Source organism: Leptopilina heterotoma, unplaced genomic scaffold (genome assembly GCF_015476425.1).
Source record: "Leptopilina heterotoma isolate Lh14 unplaced genomic scaffold, ASM1547642v1 Lhet_54, whole genome shotgun sequence".
Classification (NCBI taxonomy): domain Eukaryota; kingdom Metazoa; phylum Arthropoda; class Insecta; order Hymenoptera; family Figitidae; genus Leptopilina; species Leptopilina heterotoma.
Genome location: NW_025111118.1, coordinates 4,704,689 through 4,725,071, shown reverse-complemented (window position 1 = coordinate 4,725,071; position 20,383 = coordinate 4,704,689). Strand labels below are relative to the sequence as shown.

At 22.1% G+C, this 20,383-nt stretch overlaps 1 protein-coding gene and 1 long non-coding RNA gene across 2 annotated transcripts in view; one reads left to right on the top strand and one right to left on the bottom strand.

The window, feature by feature from the left end:
- Positions 1-20,383, bottom strand: part of LOC122508444 (dipeptidase 1-like) — a 238,973-nt gene that overhangs the window by 14,730 nt on the left and 203,860 nt on the right. The window contains exon 2 of the mRNA XM_043621800.1: positions 12,911-13,240. Within this exon, the coding sequence (XP_043477735.1) occupies positions 12,911-13,240 (330 nt within the window). The remainder of the gene's footprint in view (positions 1-12,910; positions 13,241-20,383) is intronic.
- The window catches only part of LOC122508447, a 72,206-nt gene that overhangs the window by 4,445 nt on the left and 47,378 nt on the right, over positions 1-20,383 (top strand). The gene's annotated exons all lie outside the window — the stretch shown is intronic.

The following is a 20,383-nucleotide window of genomic DNA, read 5'->3' as shown; positions in this document are numbered from 1 at the left end:
ATTTTCTCTTCAGTTCTCGATTTTTAGAAATTTCGGAATTTATTATTTTTTCTGCTCTCGTATATATAATTTTCTTCAAGTCTATAACTTTCTCTTATTGTTATCAATTTTCAACTCTTAATTTTCCATTATTGAAAAATCAGAAAAATAATTAGAGTTAGTCCCTTATTTTTCCATAGTTTTAATTTATTTTTCAGAAAAAAAATGTTTTTTTAAAAGAAAATCATTTTCCAAAAGTCAGGCATCACAGTTGGTCCCCTTTTGTCCTCTTATTTCAATTTTATCACCTTTTTCACCTTTTTTGACGATTTGTCACCTTTTTTGCTAATTTGTCCCCTTTTTCACCTTTTTCTAATAAAAAGTAAACAAGTTTTTCTTTTTTTTTTTGAAATATTTTTCAAAGTGTAATCATAAAATTTAGACTCAATGTTATAGAATTGAGTTTTATTTCTGATTAACACCACGACATAATATAAATGTTTTTTTATGTTAATGATTTAAATAATATAGATATCGTAAAGAAGAATTATCATAAAATTATAACTTAGAAATTATTTAATGAATCATTTTATTTAAATATATCAAAATTAATTGAATTTTAAAATAGTTTCGTTTAGAATTTTCATAAATAGATGAACTGGAAAAGATTTTAGTTTCAAATTTTACAAAATTTCAATTTTGAATGAATTATATTAGAAATTCTAAAGAATTTAAATTTTTGCAAAAATTTTCAAAATTTGAATAATTCTGAAATCAGTTAAATTTTGTAAGATATTTATTTAATTAATTGTTAAAAATAATGAATTTATCGAGGAATTTTTTGTAAAAACAATAAAAAAAATTTGAATATTGGAGAAGTTAGAAATAATTGCAAAAATTCAATTATTTTCAAAAATAATAAAATTCTTCGCAGAAATTCAGTTATGTTCAAAAAGTAAAAAAAATTCTCGTCAAAATTTAAGTTTTTTTTATAGATAATAAAATTCTTCTTCGAAATTGAATTATTTTCAAAAATTTTAATAAAATTCTTGGCAAAATTTCAATTATTTGCAAAAATTTTTCTAAATTCAATTAGGTATATTCAACATCTATTATTTTAATAAAATTTTCCAAAAAGTATTCAATTATTTAAAAAATTTTTTACTAAAATTCTACGCAAACGTTTAATTATTTTCATAAATAATAAAATAATTTTACAAGAATTCTATTATTTACAAATTTTTTATAAATTTCTTCGCAATAATTTCGTTATTTTCATAAATAATCAAACTCATCGCAGAATTTCAATTATTTTTAGTACAATTTTAAACAAATACCTCGAAAAATGTAATTATTTTTAAAAATTTTATTAAAATTCGTCGAAAGAATTTAATTATTTAAAAGTTTGTTGATAAAATTCTTTATAAGAATTCAATATTAAGAAACATTCAATTATTCAATATAAATTATTTATTTTTTTATTTAAATAATTGAATTCTTGTAGAATTTTCTAATAGAAATTGATCTAAGTGAATTTCAGTTACAATTTTACATAATAATTGAATATTAAAAGCATTATAGCGTGAATTTTTAGAAGTAATTGAATTTTGAAAAAGTTTTAAATTGAAATTTTTGAAAATCTGAATTTTTCATATTTTTAACTAAAAATTCTGTAGAATTAATTTTTTTCAAAAACTTTAATTGAAATTATTTGAAGTTTTTATTTTCAAATATATATTTAATTGAAGAATTTCCGAATAATCGATGAAATTTCGTAAAATTGAATTGTAAATAAATATATTTGAATATTCTCAGAATTTTTTTTAAAAATTATTGTAAATAATTGATTTAAAGAAGAATTTTAGTTAAAAATTCTAGAAAATAATAATTGAATTGAAATGATGAAAATAATTTTGAAGAAGTTGCAGTAAAAATATTTTTTATAGTAGAAAATAATGATCTTTTATCCCTAGATCATCTTTAATTATTATAAATTGTTGAATTTCAAAATGATTTGAATTTGAATATTTTGAAAATCTTAATTTCCTTGGAAAAATAATAATGATTAAATATTTTTTTGTAAAAAAAGAAGTTATTATTGCTGTTTTCGAATAATTTTACAGTTAAAGAAATTCGTAAATAAATGTAATAGAACATTTTTTTGAGTATCTAATCAGTTTTTTGAGTGAATCGCAGAATATTCTTTAGGGAAAAAGTCAAAATTTTTGTCTTGAAATCAGGGAAAAGTCAGGGAAAAACAAAATTAAATTTTTGTGGCCTGAGGAGTCGAAAAATTGTAAATTATTTGCAACTTGAAGTATTTAAAATGTTACTTGGGAATTTTCTAATTTAATTTAAAAATAGTGAGCTTGATTCTTTGGTCATTCGGCGTCAAAATACCAAAAGAGACAATTTTCAAGGAGTCTTCAACAGGCTTCTGGGATTTCAAGAGCTTTCGATTAACGTCTTGGTTCTGACGAATGAAATTGAATTTCTGTTACGTGGATTTCAAGAGTTGAAAGCCACGAAAATCCATTGGCTTTAAAATTTCTTCTTTCGAAAATTATTACTGTTGATCTATTTTACTATTTTTTTTATTTATTTATTTTTTTTTAAATTACAATTTCAAGTATATTTATACTTTATCGAGGATTTATTTTTAATGCGACTTTTTTAAGCTTAGTTTTTATGTTTTTCCATACAATATATATATATATATATATATATATATATATATATATATATATATATATATATATATATATATATATATATATATATATATATATATATATATATATATATATGATGTGACAAAAGTAGCAATTTATAAATCATATAGACTTTTATTGTTGCTCGTTTATTTTTTTATAATACGGATATTTTAACGATTCTTTATATTCAAACGATAATTTATCACTATATAAAATTTTCAACTAAAAAATTGTGCAATCACAATGATGTGCATTGGAGACAGGATATTTAAAATTCGTTCTGCAGCTAGCACGTTTACTGATGCATCAAACTTTAACTGCTGTTGTGAATATACTCAACATGAATTTTAAATTTTAAAAGAGGGCTTATACTAATGTAAAAAATATATATATATATATATATATATATATATATATATATATATATATATATATATATATATATATATATATATATGTGTGTATATAGTGGAAAAACGACGGGATTTTCGAAACAAATTTTCAATCATTTATTATTGATTAGCCAAATTATTATTTTCGCTTCGAAATTCGTGTTTGATGCTACTTCGATATGTAATTATTTTTCTCTCGTTATATAAAGTTGATTTGGTTTTATTTATTTAAAATTGCGTAAAATTATAATTGGACAATGTTCAATTTTTAACGTTCAAAGTCTCAATTATGTTTTAATGAACGCTCATTATTGAAATTACGGTATTTGGAATTTTTTTTACAGAAAATATTTAGCAGATAATTTAACTTATTAGTATTTTTGTTTTTTTTTATTCACTTCATATATTTATTAAATTATTTTAATATTTATAAAAGTTAATATCGTGTCATTTTCTTTTAAAGATATTTTTTAAAATACTTTTTTAGTATTGAATATTTAATAAAATAAAATTATTTCAAAATAAAATATTTAAAATGAAACTCAAATAAAACTCAAAACTAAAATGAACTCAAAAATATAAATTATTTACAATAAATGATTGTAAATTGAAAAATAAATTAAATTAAAAATTACCAATCAGTTTCTATTTTTATTGGAATTAATATTAGACTAGAGTTTTTTTTTATTTTTTTTTATAATTGGAGTTTATAGACTTGTTGTAAAAAATATTTAGCAGAATTTCTTTTGAATACTAATTTTGACGTAAATGTCTCTACACTGGAAATTAAATTTATTTGATTCAAATAAACAATTTATTGTCAATTATCTAATAAATTAATATTTATTCCAAATAATTTTTATTTAAATTAATGAAATGGTATTTGCTTAAAATACTGAAATTTTGGTTTATAAGAAATATTTATTTATTTAAATACTGTACGGGCATATAAATAAAATTGAATCAAATACAATTTATTTAGTTTAAATAAAGTAAATAAAAATTATTTGATTCAAGTAAATATTTATTTGACAATAGACAAATAATCAGTTTTTGAATCAAATAAATTGTTTTCAATGGATAATAATTAGAGTTTTATTTTTTATATTGATAACAAATATTTAAAAAAAAGGAAATATATGTAAAATTTTTTTAGAATTTGATAGGTATTTTCTTAAGACGAATGTCATAGTATTTTTAGCATAAAATTTTCATATTACAGTTTTTTTTCTAAATGAAAAAATTCAAAGTTTAATATTTACCTAAGGTTAAAATTCACTCGAATATTTTTTATATTTAATTTCATTTTGGTAATAAAAATAAAAATATTCCTACAGTCGAACCTATCGGAAAGCAACTCTATTTAAAAGTTTCTTTTGTATTCAAAAATCTCCAACAAGAATTATTTTCTCTTAGTTCCAGAATATTGTAAAAATTTTACAAAAATCAATTATATAGAACAATTTTTTAAGGATTGTTTGCTGTAATAAAATTTAATAAATCGAGTTACATTCCGACAGGTTTCACTGTATTTTAAATTAAATATCAAGAAACAGTTAATAATGAAAGTTTAAATTTTTTCGCTTTGGGGGGTAAAAAGAAAGGGAATATTAATATTGAAAAATAATGAAAGAAATCCACTTAATATTTAGGTATCATATGAGAATCGTAAAATTTATTAACACCATAGAGTGAATGCGCATTGAATACTCGATAGTAAATGGATTTTAATTTTTTTTTTGCGCATATGTGTATGTTAGTGACCAAATTGCATTTTAATGCTTAGTTTCCTTTTAATGTCGTCTATAAAGTTTATGCATCAATATGTTCTATATATGTATATGTACGTAACTCGTACGCCATTTGCGATTCATTTTTCAACTCCACTCTTCCGGTTTTGAGGTCCTATTTTGATTCAAGTGTTTGAACTTCACCATAAATAGGTCCAATGCGTCGATTATTGGCCTACAGCCGACAATTGTGTGCCCGAGATATTGGCACACATTTCTAGTTGATTCGCTTCAACGCGTTCACCATTTACCCTCCGTTTCACTTGTGAATCTATATATATAATACACATTTACATGTTCTCTTTAGGAAATAGTTTGAGTATATGTGCACACACAAATAAATGGCTAAATAAATATATTATATTAAACAAAAAGTAAATATAAATAAATATTCATTTACTCTCTAAATTTTAATTAGAAAAAATGTTTACTAATTTGAATTGTTGCCTTTTTTTCAATTGGTAATAATTTTTAGTAATTCAAATTTAGAGAGTTCGTAATCTGAAAAAAAAGTTTAGATTCAAATAACCGATTTCCTGTCTATTATTAACTGATGAATATCAGTTAAATCAAATAATTTTTATTACTAAAATAATTTTTATTTAAGTCAATTAAATTGTATTTGAACCAATAAATTCTTTATTAGATTTAATAATAAATTAAATTGCAAATACGATTTAATTGATTGCAATAAAAATTATTTGATTCAAGTAAATATTTCTTTTGTTAAAAGACTAAATGTAAATATAATTTTTAATTAAAAGTAGAATTCTTGGATGAAAATTCTTTATAGTAGAATTTAAATTTATTTATATAATAATATACGATGAAGCGTATAAACTTGCTGGTGGTTGTGTGTATGTACCGTGAAAATTTCCTGTAACATGCTCTTTTGCAAACACACGCGCGTGTAAATTATGCAAATGCGAGGTCGCTTCCGAGTTAGCCTGTCGACCTCTCTGAAGATCAATTTTCTGTCCTAAACTATTTTCTGGCAACTGTTCCGAGAGACGCAAGACACTTCCCTCAAAAAGTCGAGTTATGAATTTTTCCGCACACACAGACATTTGTCTGAAAATTATTGTTCCAAGTAGAAAAGTTTTCGTTCATTTCCTTTTTATTGTTTATTGAGATTTGGAAATTTTTAATTTTTAGTCATTTTTTACTGAAACTTTAGCAAAGAAAATAAAATATATAAAATAGTAAATGGAATAAATATTTAAACAAAGTAGTAATATTTTTTATTGCACTGAAAAATGATTTATTTTAACTCTCTAAATTTGAATTTAGTAAAAATTTTTACGAATTTGAATTAGTGACTGATTTTTTGCTTTTAAATTAGTAAATTTTACTCATAAATTTGTAGAAATTACTCTTTATTAGTAAAAAATAATTCAAAAGCAAAAAGTCAGTCACTGATTCAAATTAATGAACACTTTTTCTAATTTAAATTTAGAGAGTTGGAATCAAATAATTTTTCAGTGCAGTAAATAATATTTATATTTATTATTTATTCAAATAATTTTTATTTAAGTCAGTTAAACAGTATTTGCCTCAAAAACTGAAATTATTGGTATAAAGTAAAATTTATTTTGATTTAAACAAAAATTATTTGTTTCTAGTAAATGTTTATTTGACTTAAATTTCAATAATTTATCAAAATTCAATTATTTAAAAAGCAATATATCATTAAAATTCGTCTCAAGAATTCAATTATTTAAAAAGCAATATACCATTAAAATTCGTCACAAGAGTTCAATTATTTTAAAAAGTAATAAAATTCTTCACAGAAATTCAATTATGGTCAAAAGTTTGAAAAAAATTCTCGTCAAAATTTCAATTATCTTTATAAATAATAAATTATTCTTCAAAATTCAATTATTTTCAAAAAATTTAATAAAATTCTTGGCAAAATTTTTTAATTATTCTGAAAAACTTTTCTCAATTCAATCAAATTTTTTTTACACAGTTTCAATTATTTTTAATGCAATTTTAATCTAATTTCTCGAAAATGGAAATTATTCTTAAAAATTTTATTAAAATTCGTTAAAAGAATTTTAATTATTTAAAAATTTGTTGATAAAATTCTTTATGAGAGTTCAATTTTAAGAAACATTCAATTATTCAATAAATTATTTATTTTTGTATTTAAATAATTGAATTCTCGTAGAATTTTATAATAAAAATTGATTTAAATATGAATTTCAGTTAAAATTTTAGATAATAATTGAATATTAAACTCTAAATTTTAATTAGTAAAAATGCTTTCTAATATTAATTAGTGACTGACTTTTTGCTTTTGAATTAGCAAATTTTACCAATAAATAGTCGTTTCTACTAATTTAATGGTAAAATTTACTAATTCAAAAGCAAAAAGTCAGTCACTAATTCCAAAATAGTGAACATTTTTACTAATTCAAATTTAAAGAGAAAGTATTATAGCGTGAATTTTTAGAAATAATTGAATTTTGAAAAGGTTTCGAATTATAATCTCTGAAAGTTTGAATTTTTCATACTTTTAACTGAAAATTGTGTAGATTTAATTTTTTAAAGGTTAATGCAACTTTTTTGAAATTATTTGAAGTTTTTATTTTCTAATATATATTTAATTGAAGAATTTCCGAATAATTGATGAAATTTCGTAAAATTGAATTGTAAACAAAAGGATTTAAAAATCCCCAAAGAAATTTTTCAAAAATTATTAAAAATGAATGAATAATTAACTTAAAGAAGAATTTTAGTTAAAAATTCTAGAAAATTATTGAATTGAAATGAGAATAATTTTTATGAAGTTACAGTAAAAATATTCTTATAAAATATAAAATAATGATTTTATCAGTCGGTCATCTTTAATTATTATTATAAAACATGAAGATATTGATTGCTCCGAGTCGAAGACTCGGAGTGATCGATGTCTTCATGTTTTATAATAATTTTTTGAAAATTGTTTAATTTTAAAAAGGTTTGAATTTGAAATTTTTGAAAATCTTAATTCTTATGGAAAAATAATAATGATTTAATATTTATGCAAAAAAGAAGCAATGGAACATTTTTCTGAGTAATAATTTTTAAACTGATTGAGAATATTCTTTAGAGTCAAGAAGTATGAATTTTGCCTGGAATTTAATTTTGTCAGGGAAAAACAAAATTAAATTTTTGTTGGCAACAAAATGTAGTTTTAAATACCTGGAAAACCTGGAAAAGTCAGAAAATTTAAAAGGAGCAAAAGCGTGTCAACCCTGTATTTGCTTGAAATAGGTACTTAAATTATTGGTTCAAATACAATTTATTTGACTTAAATGAAAATTATTTGATTTAAGTAAAATATTTATTTGACTTAAATAAAAGTTATTTGATTCAGGAAAATATTTCTTATTTTCTTTGATGAAAATAAAAATTATAATCGCGCCATAACTGTCACTTTTACTCTAAATAAAAATTTTTTAATTCAGAAAAATATTTATTTTATTAAAATAAAAATTATTTGTTCGAAGTAAAAATATATTTGATTTAAGTAAAAATTATTTGATTCAAGTAAATGTTTATTTGATAGTAGACAATTAATCAGTTTTTTGAATAAAATAAATTTTTCCACTGTATTATTATTTTTTATTTTTATTATAATTTTACGTATAAAATAAATAAAAAATTTTTGTTATGAGATTCATAAATAGGATATTAGAATTGTTTGACAAAAGTCATAAAGATAAAACAAGGATTATACCTGCGGTCAACAGTGGGATAATAATTATTGACCCAATAAAATGAAGGTTAAATTTTTAATTGAAAACTCTGTAGCAGAAGGGATTTTCTTGAATTGTTCGAGTGTCTTATATAGTTTTAACATTGCTTTTGCGGAGGAAGTTTGGAAATTCTCGATTTCTGAAGAGATCAAAACTGAAGAGGGGTATTAACTTTAACGACTAATCGAAGTCAGTCGACTCTTTCCAACAGCCTAGAAGGATAATAAAAGCCACACCGATTACGACGAGATAGAAGTAATGTGAGGAAACTGATTAAATTTCTAATTATATCTGAAGAACATCGGAAAATAAGAATTAAAATTGCTTCACGAATTAAAAAAGTTGTTATAAAAAAAGTGAATTTAATTGAAATTTTAATTAAATTCACTTTTTTTGTGTCAAGTTTTTTCTTTTCTTTACATAACTTATAATATTCTTTTTGTATATTATAGTCAGGGTTTTGTACATGTAAGCGATAGTATAAATAACACAATGCACTGGGGGAATATTTTTTCTTTTTTGTATTATAACAATATAAGAGTGAAATGGTGATGAAAAAATCAATAAGTAGATTTTGGATAAATGTGATAATCTTGTAAAAGGATTTGAAAAAGTAGTTTTTTTTCTTTTCTTTTTTTTTTGTTGAATCGTGTCTACTGTTGGTATATTATCGTGTGGGTATATATATAGAGGAAATTACCTCGTTGCACATTTGGCTGGAAGGTACGAGCAATGCAGCCAGTACTGCGGCCTAGCTAGTTGCATTATGTATGGTGGATGAGTACCAAACGTACAAGGATGCTGTGAATGTAGAGCATAGCGTCCATGCAACGACGGATATAGGAAATCGAAGAAAGAAAGTTGGCAGCTACATTGCATGTTATTTTGCCGTTGAGAAAAGTAGCAAAATATCTTGAGAGTAAAAATGAAATGTCAAACAGGGTAGATTATGGACCGTTTTTGTCTTCTTCTTCTTCTCCTTCTTACAAGATCGTTTATTTGACTCAAATAAATTTTTTTTTCGTTTAATATTTCTTTATTCTTATTTTATATATTTATTTATTTATTAAACTAAAGTAGCTGAATTAGTTTCTGTTTAAGTTTTTCTGTAAAATTCTAGAACAAAGTTTTTCTCTGGTATATATTAGTATCGTTTGTCTGACGATTAATATCCTCACCTACTTAGATTCAGTAATTTGTCTGACTATTCGGAGAGTGAACTACTTGGAATTAAATTTGTTTGAATTTCGATTAAAATTCTTCAATACGATTGATCTGTTTTGAATTCTAGTTTTGGCCTTTGTTCAATTATGATTTAGTGCTTTTGTCTGATTATTCACTGGGAAAACTACTTACAATCTGATTTGTATAATTTTAGATAAATCCTAAATTTTTTTGATTAGAATTCTTCAATATAATTGAATTTAAGGTCTTGGTTTTATTTAATTGTTTTGAAGTTTCGTCTGACCATTCGTAGGATAAACTACTTAAGTCTACTTAAAGTAAAATTCAATTTAAATCACGTCTGACTGCTTATTTACCATGACTACTTAAAAGAATATAAAGATCGTCTTGTACTCTACATTTGAATTAGTTAATAATAATTAATTATTCGTAAATTTTGGTTGAAATTAGGAAAAACAAATGGTTTAGAGTACTCTCTGAATCTGAATTAGTTAGAAATTGAATTAAATGAACATGTTTAATTATTAGTAAAATTGTGGCTGACTTTTTGCTTCAGCAATTAGCAAAAAATAACTAATTAATAGTAACAGGGCACGAACTTGGTCCGTAAATACCGTTAATGTCTGTAAATTTGCTTGAAGTCCGTAAAGTCCGTAATTTGAATGAAAGAGGACGAATAGTTCGTAAATTGTACGATTTAATTTGAAAAATTGACAAATGATTGCAAAAATTCAATTATTTTCAAAAGTAATAAAAATCCATCGCAAAAATTCAATTATGTTCAAAAATTTTTAAAAAATCTAGTCAAAATTTCAATTATCTTTAGAAATAATTAAATTCTTATTCAAAATTCAATTATTTTCAAAAATTTTAATAACATTCTTGGCAAAATTTCAATTATTTTCAAAAATTTTCCTTAATTCAATGATTTTCAATATCTACTATTTTAATAAAATTTTCTAAAAGAATTCAATTGTATAAAAAAATGTTTTAAAAAATCTACGCAAACATTTTATTATTAACATAATTAAAATATTAAAAATCTCACAGGAATTCGATTATTTACAAATTTTTTATAAATTTCTTGGCAATCAATTATTTAATAAAATGTTTTTTTGTATTTAAATAATTGAATTCTAGTAGTTAGTAAAATTTTCTAATAAAAATTGATTTAAAAATGGATAGTTAAAATTTTAGTTTATAATTGAATATTAAAAACATTATATTAGAGCGTGAATTTTTAGAAATAATTGAATTTTGAAAATGTTTCAAATTAAAATTTTTAATAATGAGAATTTTTCATATTTTTAACTAACAATTCTGTGAAATTAATTTTTTTAAGAAAGTTTAATTGAGGTATTTTTTAATATTCTTAGAAGTTTTTTATTATTATTAGTTTATTTACGAATAATTGAAATTTTGTGAAATTGAATTGTAAACAAATAAATTTTAAAATTCTCAAGGAACTTTTTAAAAAATTATTAAAAATAATGGATTTATAGAAGAATTTTAGTTAAAACGATGAAAAAAATTTAATTTTGGAAAAATTACAAATTATTGCATAAATTCAATTATTTTCAAGAGTACCTAATAATATTCTTCACAAAACTTTGATTTTGTTTTAACAATATTTAATATTGTTAAAACAAAATCAAATTTTTCTTATAGGGATTCAATTATTTTCACAAATAATAAAACTCATCGCAGAATTTCAATTATTTTTAATACAATTTTATTCGAATTCCACGAAAAATGTAATTATTCTTAAAAATTCTATTAAAATTTGTCGAAAGAACTCAATTATTTAAAAATTTGTTCCAAAAATTCTTTATGAGAATTCAATGTTAAGAAACATTTAATTATTCCATTAATTATTTTTTTTATGTATTTAAATAATTGAATTCTATTAGAATTTTCTAATAAAAATTGACTTAAAAATGAATTTCAGTTAAAATTTTAGTTAATAATTGAATATTAAAAGCAATATAACGTGAATTTTTAGAAATAATTGAATTTGGAAATTAATTTCTTTGAAAAAGTTTAATTGGATTTTTTTTTATTTGCATTTTTTATTTTTTAATATATATTTAATTGAAGAATTAACGAATAATATTGAATTTTCGTAAAGTTGAATATTGCAAACAAATGGATTTGAAAATTGTTAAAGAACTTTTTCGAAAATAATTAAAAATAATTTATTTAAAGAAGAATCTTAGTTACAAATTTTAGAAAACAATAATTGAATTAAATTATTTTAGTTAAATTATTTAAATTATTTTAGTTAAAATTCGTTACTGTTTAAATTATTCTGCAAAATTCTAGAACAAAGTTTTACCCTGCTATATATTAGTATCGTTTGTCTGACGATTAATAGCCTCACCTACTTAGATTCAGTGCTTTGTCTGACTATTCGGAGAGTGAACTACTTGGAATCGAATTTGTTTGAATTTCGATTAAAATTCTTCAGTACGATTGATCTGTTTTGAATTTTAGTTTTGGCTTTTGTTCAATTATGATTTAGTGCTTTTGTCTGACTATTCACTGGGAAAACTACTTACAATCTGATTTGTATAATTTTTAATTAAATCACAAATTCTTTCGATTAGAATTCTTCAATACAATTTGATAATTGTGAATTAAAGGTCATCTTGGTCTTATTTAGTTGTTTTTGAGTTTTGTCTGAGCATTCGTAGGATAAACTACTTAAGTCTGCTTAAAGTAAAATTCAATCTTAGTCGTCTGACTGCTTATTTACCTTGACTACTTAAAATAATATATAGATCATATTGTTCTCTAGATTTGAATTAGTTAGCAATAATTAATTATTAGTAAATCTTTGTTGATATTTTGCTATTGAAATTAGTGAGAATAATGGTTTAGAGTATTCTCTAAATCTGAATTAGTTAGAAATTGAATAGAACATTTTAAATTATTAGTAAAATCGGGATGACTTTTTGCTTCATCAATTAGTGAAAAATAACTAATTATTCAATTTTTACTGATTTAAATTTAGAAAGTTTATTTAGAGAGTAAAAAAATTCTTTTTTGGAAGAATTTAAAAAATAGAAGAAATATAGAAGTTTAGTGAGTTTTTTAAAAATGTTTACCTGTCCGCCAACCATTCCTTGTCTGAGTCTGAGGAGATCAGTCTGACTCCAGGCACTTTTGCTCCATGGTGCCACCTGTCGTAGGTCCTTATCAAAATCGAAATTCGCGAGTTGATTGTGTAGGAAATTCCTGATATTCCAAGGTAGGTCATTATGGCCATCGATTAATGGAACTTCGGACAACACCTGTCTAACTGTTTCCAGACGTTCTCTTGTTGACGTTAGGGATGCAATTTCTCCGTCTGCCGGTCGTGGACCAACTTTGCCTATCCAGCTTCCAAGTGTTAGAGTTATCAAGGTCGCTGTCCACACTCTGTTGTGCCCACCACCCTGTCGAATAATTAAATTATCCAAAATTAGTCTTTTAATTTTTATTATTTTTGTTGTTAATTATCAGTCACTAATTCAAATTAGAAAGCATTTTTACTAATTAAAATTTAGAGTTTAATATTCAATTATTATCTAAAATCTTAACTGAAATTCATATTTAAATCAATTTTTATTAGAAAATTCTACGAGAAGTCAATTATTTAAATACAAAAATAAATAATTTATTGAATAATTGAATGTTTCTTAAAATTGAACTCTCATAAAGAATTTTATCAACAAATTTTTAAATAATTAAAATTCTTTTGACGAATTTTAATAAAATTTTTAAGAATAATTTCCATTTTCGAGAAATTAGATTAAAATTGCATTAAAAATAATTGAATCTCTGTAAAAAAATTTGATTGAATTGAGAAAACTTTTTGAAAATAATTGAAATTAAAGTCATAAAATAATCAAGGCAATAATAATAATAAAAATAATCAAGGGATATTTTTATTATTATTATTTTTTTACAATATGATTAGGAGTTTTCTGCTCTTTTTACTTTTCCTTTGAAATTATTATTATTATTATTATTATTTTAAAAAAAATATTATATAAATCACTTGGATCATTTGTACTTTTGGATTTGCTAAAAGCATGAGTATTAGTAAATCACGGACATTTCCTGTCGGTCATGGATTAAAGAACTACTTTTACACTCGAAGAGTCGTGGGGACTTTATGTGGGTAGAATTATGGCACCTGCGACTCACAACTCGGGGAAACTCTCTCGGCACCTTTGATCTATGAGAAACGGATAAGGGACTATTTTGAGACCTGAAATGTTTGAGTATGGCTTACACGAGGGAACTCTAGGCTATGCCACCACCGCAGACACACTTTACGTAATTTACACTATCAAACTGCATCAACTTTATAAAATTATAAAGAGAAAATTAATTCCAGAGAAATTTTATCACGTATATGTAAAATTTTTGAAAATTAATCGCTCAATATTTACTTTTTACAATTAATTATATTAAGCTAATGAATTCTTAACTAAATATTTAATTTTCAATTAATTAGGTATTTGATATAATTATTTAAAATTTGAAAAGAATAATTTTGAATAATTTTGAAAAGAAGTAATTGAAAGTTTCACTAAATAGATTTTTTTTACTTAATACAGGTCTCGAACTAGGTCCGTAAATCCCGTAAAAGTCAGTTTTTTTTTTAAAAAAAGGTCCGTAAAGTCCGTAATTTGATTGAGAAAATACGTAATTGCAGAAATTCAATTACCTTTTCAAAAGTAATAAAATTTCTTTAAAAATTCAATTATGTACAAAAATTTTTAAAAACTCTCGTCAAAATTTCAATTATCTTTAGAAAAAATTAAATTCTTCAAAATTCAATTATTTTCAAAAATTTAAATAAAATTCTTGGCAAAATTTCAACTATTTTCAAAAATGTTCCACAATTCAATGATTATTAATATCTACTATTTTAATAAAATTCAATTTAATAATTCATTTATTTAAAAAAATTTTAATATTTTACGCAAACATTTAATTATTTTCATAAAATAATAAAAATTTCACAGAAATTTCAATTATTTAGAAATCTTTTTTTATAAATTTCTTCGCAGTCATTCAATTATTTTCATAAATAATAAAATTTTTACAGGGATTCTATTATTTTCGTAAATAATCAAATTCTTTTTAGGAATCCATATATTTTCATAAATAATAAAACTGATTGCAGAATTTCAATTATTTTTAATACAATTTTAATCAAATTCCTCGAAAAATGTAATTATACCTACTTACAAATTTTATTAAAATTCGTTGAAATAAGAATTCAATTATATTTAAAAATTTGTTGATAAAATACTTTATGAGAATTCAATTTTAAGAAACAATCATCTATTCAATAAAATGTTTTTTTGTATTTACATAATTGAATTCTAGTAGTTAGTAGAATTTTCTAATAAAAATTGATTTAAAAATGGATAGTTAAAATTTTAGTTTACAATTGAATATTAAAAACATTATATTAGAGCGTCAATTTTTAGAAATAATTGAATTTTGAAAATGTTTCAAATTAAAATTTTTAAAAATCAGAATTTTTAATATTTTTAACTAACAATTCTGTGGAATTAATTTTTTTTAAAAAGTTTAATTGCGGATTTTTTTTGGAAATTATTTGAAGTTTTTATTTTCTAATAAATTTCATTGAAGAATGTCCGAAAAATTGAATTGTAAACAAATGAATTTGAAAATACTCAAAGAACTTTTTGAAAAATTATTAAAAATAATGCATTTATAGAAGAATTTTAGTTAAAAACACGAAACAAAAATTGTATTTTTGAAAAGTTACAAATTATTGCAGAAATTCAATTATTTTCAAAACTTTCAATAAAATTCTTGACAAAATTTCAATTATTTTCGTAAATAATAAAATTCTTTTTAGGAATTCAATTATTTTCATAAATATTAAAACTCATTGCATAATTTCAATTATTTTTAATACAATTTTAATCAAATTGTTTTTTGTATTTAAATAATTAAATTCTAGTAGAATTTTCGAATAAAAATTTATTTCAAAATGAATTTCAGTTAAAATTTTAGATAATAACTGAATATTAAAAACAATATACCGTGAATTTTTAGAAATAATTGAATTTCGAAATTAATTTTTTTGAAAAAGTTTAATTGGATTTTTTTTTATTTGCATTTTTTATTTTTTAATATATATTTAATTGAAGAATTAACGAATAATATTGAAATTTCGTAAAAATGGAATATTGTAAACAAATTTAGTTCATTCATTCGAGCCCGATGAATAGAATGAATTGGCTAAAATTTGAAAAATTTTTTTTTCATTCCAATGCAAAACTAGAATGTTTTTAAAGGAAATGTTTTTTAAACAGAATTTTTGTTTTAACAAATTTTTTTATTAAAAGTTGTACGTAAAAATTTTTTGCGCTTACAATTTATAAATTAAAAAATTCTAGATTGGAATTTTTTTAAAATGAAAATTTTATTGCTACGTAAAAATGCATGAACGTAAAAATACCTGTCAAATGAAGAATAGAATAGTAATAAAGTTATTATATAAAGTTTAATAAAAATTCTATAAAGAGGGTATTTATTAAAAAATTCCTTTTATTTGCGAAAAAAAAGTATATTCAAATTGAAAAAAGTATCATTGAATGTACACTGAGAAAACATTAGGATACTTAATTTTTCAAATAATAAAATAATTTCAAGTGGTTTTGTTTAATTTAAATTAGTTTGTAAGCTATGAAATATCTACTGTTTTGATTAAAAAATTAATGTTTGTTTGAATAATTATATTTAATTCAAACATATTTTCTGATTTGATTTAAACAAAAGATGTGTTTAATTCAAACTTAAAAGTTTATTTAATTTAAAATCAACCACCATGTTTGAATTAACTTTATTATTTCTTTTAATGAACTAAAAAATATGTTTCAATTAAACTTAAATATTGTTTGATTGTATAGCAAAGATATTTTAAGTTTGATTTTTAATAAAATATGTTTGAAGCAAATAAATCGTTTTCTCAGTGTAAAAATTCGATGAAAGGGTAGGCAATATAATTATTGCAAAGTGTTGAAAATTTTGCCTTTATTTATTAAAGGAAAGTGTTTGAATGGGAGAATTTTAAACGTTTTTCCGACATGTAATGGAATTGTTGAGTAAAATAGTAATTGGAATTTTTTTCTAGAGATGAATTATTATTTGTTTTTGTATAAATGTCTATAGAAGAGGGTTGCGCTTCCTTTTTTTCTCATCGTCAATGGAAAATGTGGGTATATATATGAGTTTAATATTTTGATGACAGTTTCATTTGAAAGGATTCACGTTGACAAAATATGTACATGTACAATTGTGCATATGAAGAGGTTGTTCAGGATGTTGTTGAATAATACAGAAACATATAACTAGGCAGGTTATCGTCGTATTTGTATGTATGTGTATATGTCGTTGCAGGGATTACGACTGGGGAGAGATTAAACCTCGGACCTCCGTCAACCCTCTTTCTCGGGTTGTCTCTTTCTATTTCATTCGTCTCATCGTACTGTGTAGCTCTTCTCACACTGAAAAGTATAACTCTCGCTCTCTTTCTCTCTTTCTCTCTCTCTACTCATGGTTTGCTGCAAAATGCGAGAGGAGTGAGAAAGAGAGAGAAAGAGGGAGTTACACTTCTCAGTCCATATTCGTGAAGTATCCGGCAGAGCTTTGAAGCTTTTCCGGAATAATTCACTCGGGACTCTGTGACTTGCAAATATTGCCAGCCTCGTCTCGACTACCTCCGCTTCGGCTTTGCGAATAGTTTATGATGTTTACTTCTGGCGCATGATATAGCCCTACGGTTACTAACTCTCTGCCTACAACGCAAAATTTCAACTCTAAGGCGACACTTGAATGTAAGTGCGCTGAAAAATAAAAAAATGTTGCTACATGCTGCTACTTTCGAATTCTTATTGAGAATCACTGATGATTCATTCAAATAGGCGGTCACTCGACTATTATATCAAATAATTAGTTTTCGTAAATAGTTACATAGGACTAAAGGTATCTTTTACGTGACAATCGGATTGTTACTACACAGAACTTGACAAATTAATTTTATTGTTCTAACAATGTAGATTTTATGGAGACAATAAATCAGACTTCGTATTCGATAATTAATTTTTAAAAAGTGGCTATCGAATAATTAAACTTGACGACCAAAAAAACTGGTTTTAGACACTTCACAAAACTGACAAAAATTCCATTCTATATTTTATTTTCTTGACTTTTTCCTAATTTTCATCAAAAATATTTACTTCTTTCTTATTCTCTGCTAATAAATTGAATTTTATTATTCATGAAAGAATTTAAATATTTATAAAAATAATTTTATTCTTGAGAAGAATTTTATAAAATTTTTTAAATAATTTAATTTTGCAAAGAATTTTATTATAGTACGTAAAAATAATTCAGGGTGGCTGTTGGACCGGGAAAACAGGGAAATGACAGTGAATTTTGATCCTGATCTGGATTTCGAAAATTTTTTTTTAAAAACACTGATTATTTTGTGAGGAAAAAATAGAAATATTTATTTTAAGACTTATTAATTATATTTCATTAAAAAAGATTGAATGATCTTCTATAAAATCGTTTTATTATGTTGAGAATTTTTAAATTCATTTGTTTTCAATTATTCGGAAATTCTTCAATTAAAAGTATATATATTAGAAAATAAAAACTTTAAATAATTTTAAAAAATTTCGATTAAGCTTCTTAAAAAAAATTAGTTCCATAGAATTTTTAATTAATAATATGAAAAATTCGAATTTTAAAAGATATTAATTTCAAACCTTTTTAAAATTCAATTACATTTCTAAAAATTGCAATTATTAGTAACTTCTCAAAAATTCAATTATTATCTAAAACTTTGATTGCAATTAATTTTTAAATCAATTTTTATTAGAAAATTCTACTAGAACTTAATTATTTAAGTACAAAATTAAATAATTTATTAAATAATAATTGAATGTTTCCTAAAATAGAATTCTCATAAAGAATTTTATTAACAAATTTTTAAAAACTTGAATTCTTTTGACGAATTTTAATAAAATTTTTTAAGAATAATAATTTTTCGAGAAATTCGATTAAAATTGTATTAAAAATAATTGAAATTATGCATTGAGTTTTATTATTTATGAAAATAATTGAATTACTGAGAAGAATTAAAATGCCAATTTTTAAAACATTTGATTTTTTCGAAAAAATGTATGCAAATTCTATTTTAAATAATTAAATTCCTGTTGAATTTTTATTTGATTGGAAAATAATTGAATGTTTCTGTAGAATATTATCAAAATTTTTGTTTAATCTTGTTTAATAATTGAATTCTTTTGGGAAATTGTATTAAAAATTATTGAATTAAGAAAATTTTTTGAAAATAATTGAAATTTTGACATGAATTTTATTAAATTTTTTTAAAAATAATTGAATTCTTGCGATAAATACTATTATTTATGAAAGTAATTGAATTTTGCAATGAATTTTATTAAAATTCCTGAAAATAATTGAATTTTGTCGAAGAATTTTGGTATTTATTTAGAAAGATAATTGAAACGTTGACAATTTTTTTTAGATTTTTTGAAAATAATTGAATTCCTACAAAGAATTTTATTAATTTTAAAAATAATTGAATTTTTGTGATCAATATTGTTATTTATGAAAATAATTGAATTTTGCAATGAAATTTATTAAAATTCCTGAAAATAATTGAATTTCGGCGAAGAATTTTGCTATTTATAAAGATAATTGAAATTTTGACGAGAATTTTTTTTTTATGTTTTGTAAACAATTGAATTTCTGGAAAGAATTTTGAAATTTATTAAGATAGTTGAATTCTTTCAAAGAATTGCATTAAAATTTTTAAAATTGAAACTAATTTCAATAGAATTGAAATTAAAATTTTTCAAAAAAATACTTCATTAAATGATTAATGAATTTTATATATATTGATTTATAAATAGAATTGAGTTATTTAATATAAATTATTGTCAAAAATAGAACAAATTTAAGGCTTTTTCAATTATTTAAATAAAAAATTAAATAATTTATTTAATAATTGAATGTTTTTTAAAATTGAATTCGCATAAAGAATTTTGTAAACAAATTTTTAAAGAATTGAATTCTTTTGACAAATTATTTTTAAAAATAATTGAATTCTTTTGGAAATTTTATTAAAATTTTTGAAAATACATAATTGAATTTCGGAGAAGAATTGTGAAATTTTGACGAGAATTTTTAAAACTTTTTGAACATAATTGAATTTTTGCAAAGAATTGTGAAATAGTTTAGAATTTTATTTTTCAAATTTAGTGGACACTCTGCAGTTTATTTTGTTCTTGATTCAGACAATAAAAAAAAAACTTTTAAATTTGTTGCCGGATAATTATACTTGAATGGAAGTTTTAGATAAATTGTTTAACGTTCTTTGAAAACAACGGAATAAGTTTTACATCTATTTTCGGTTTAAAGTTTCAACCTGGAGGATAAATTTTCCTGTGGTTTGTTTGTGTTTGTTTCGTTAATTGTTGTCAGAGTAAATGGGTATTTTTTTTTCTTTTCCAAAT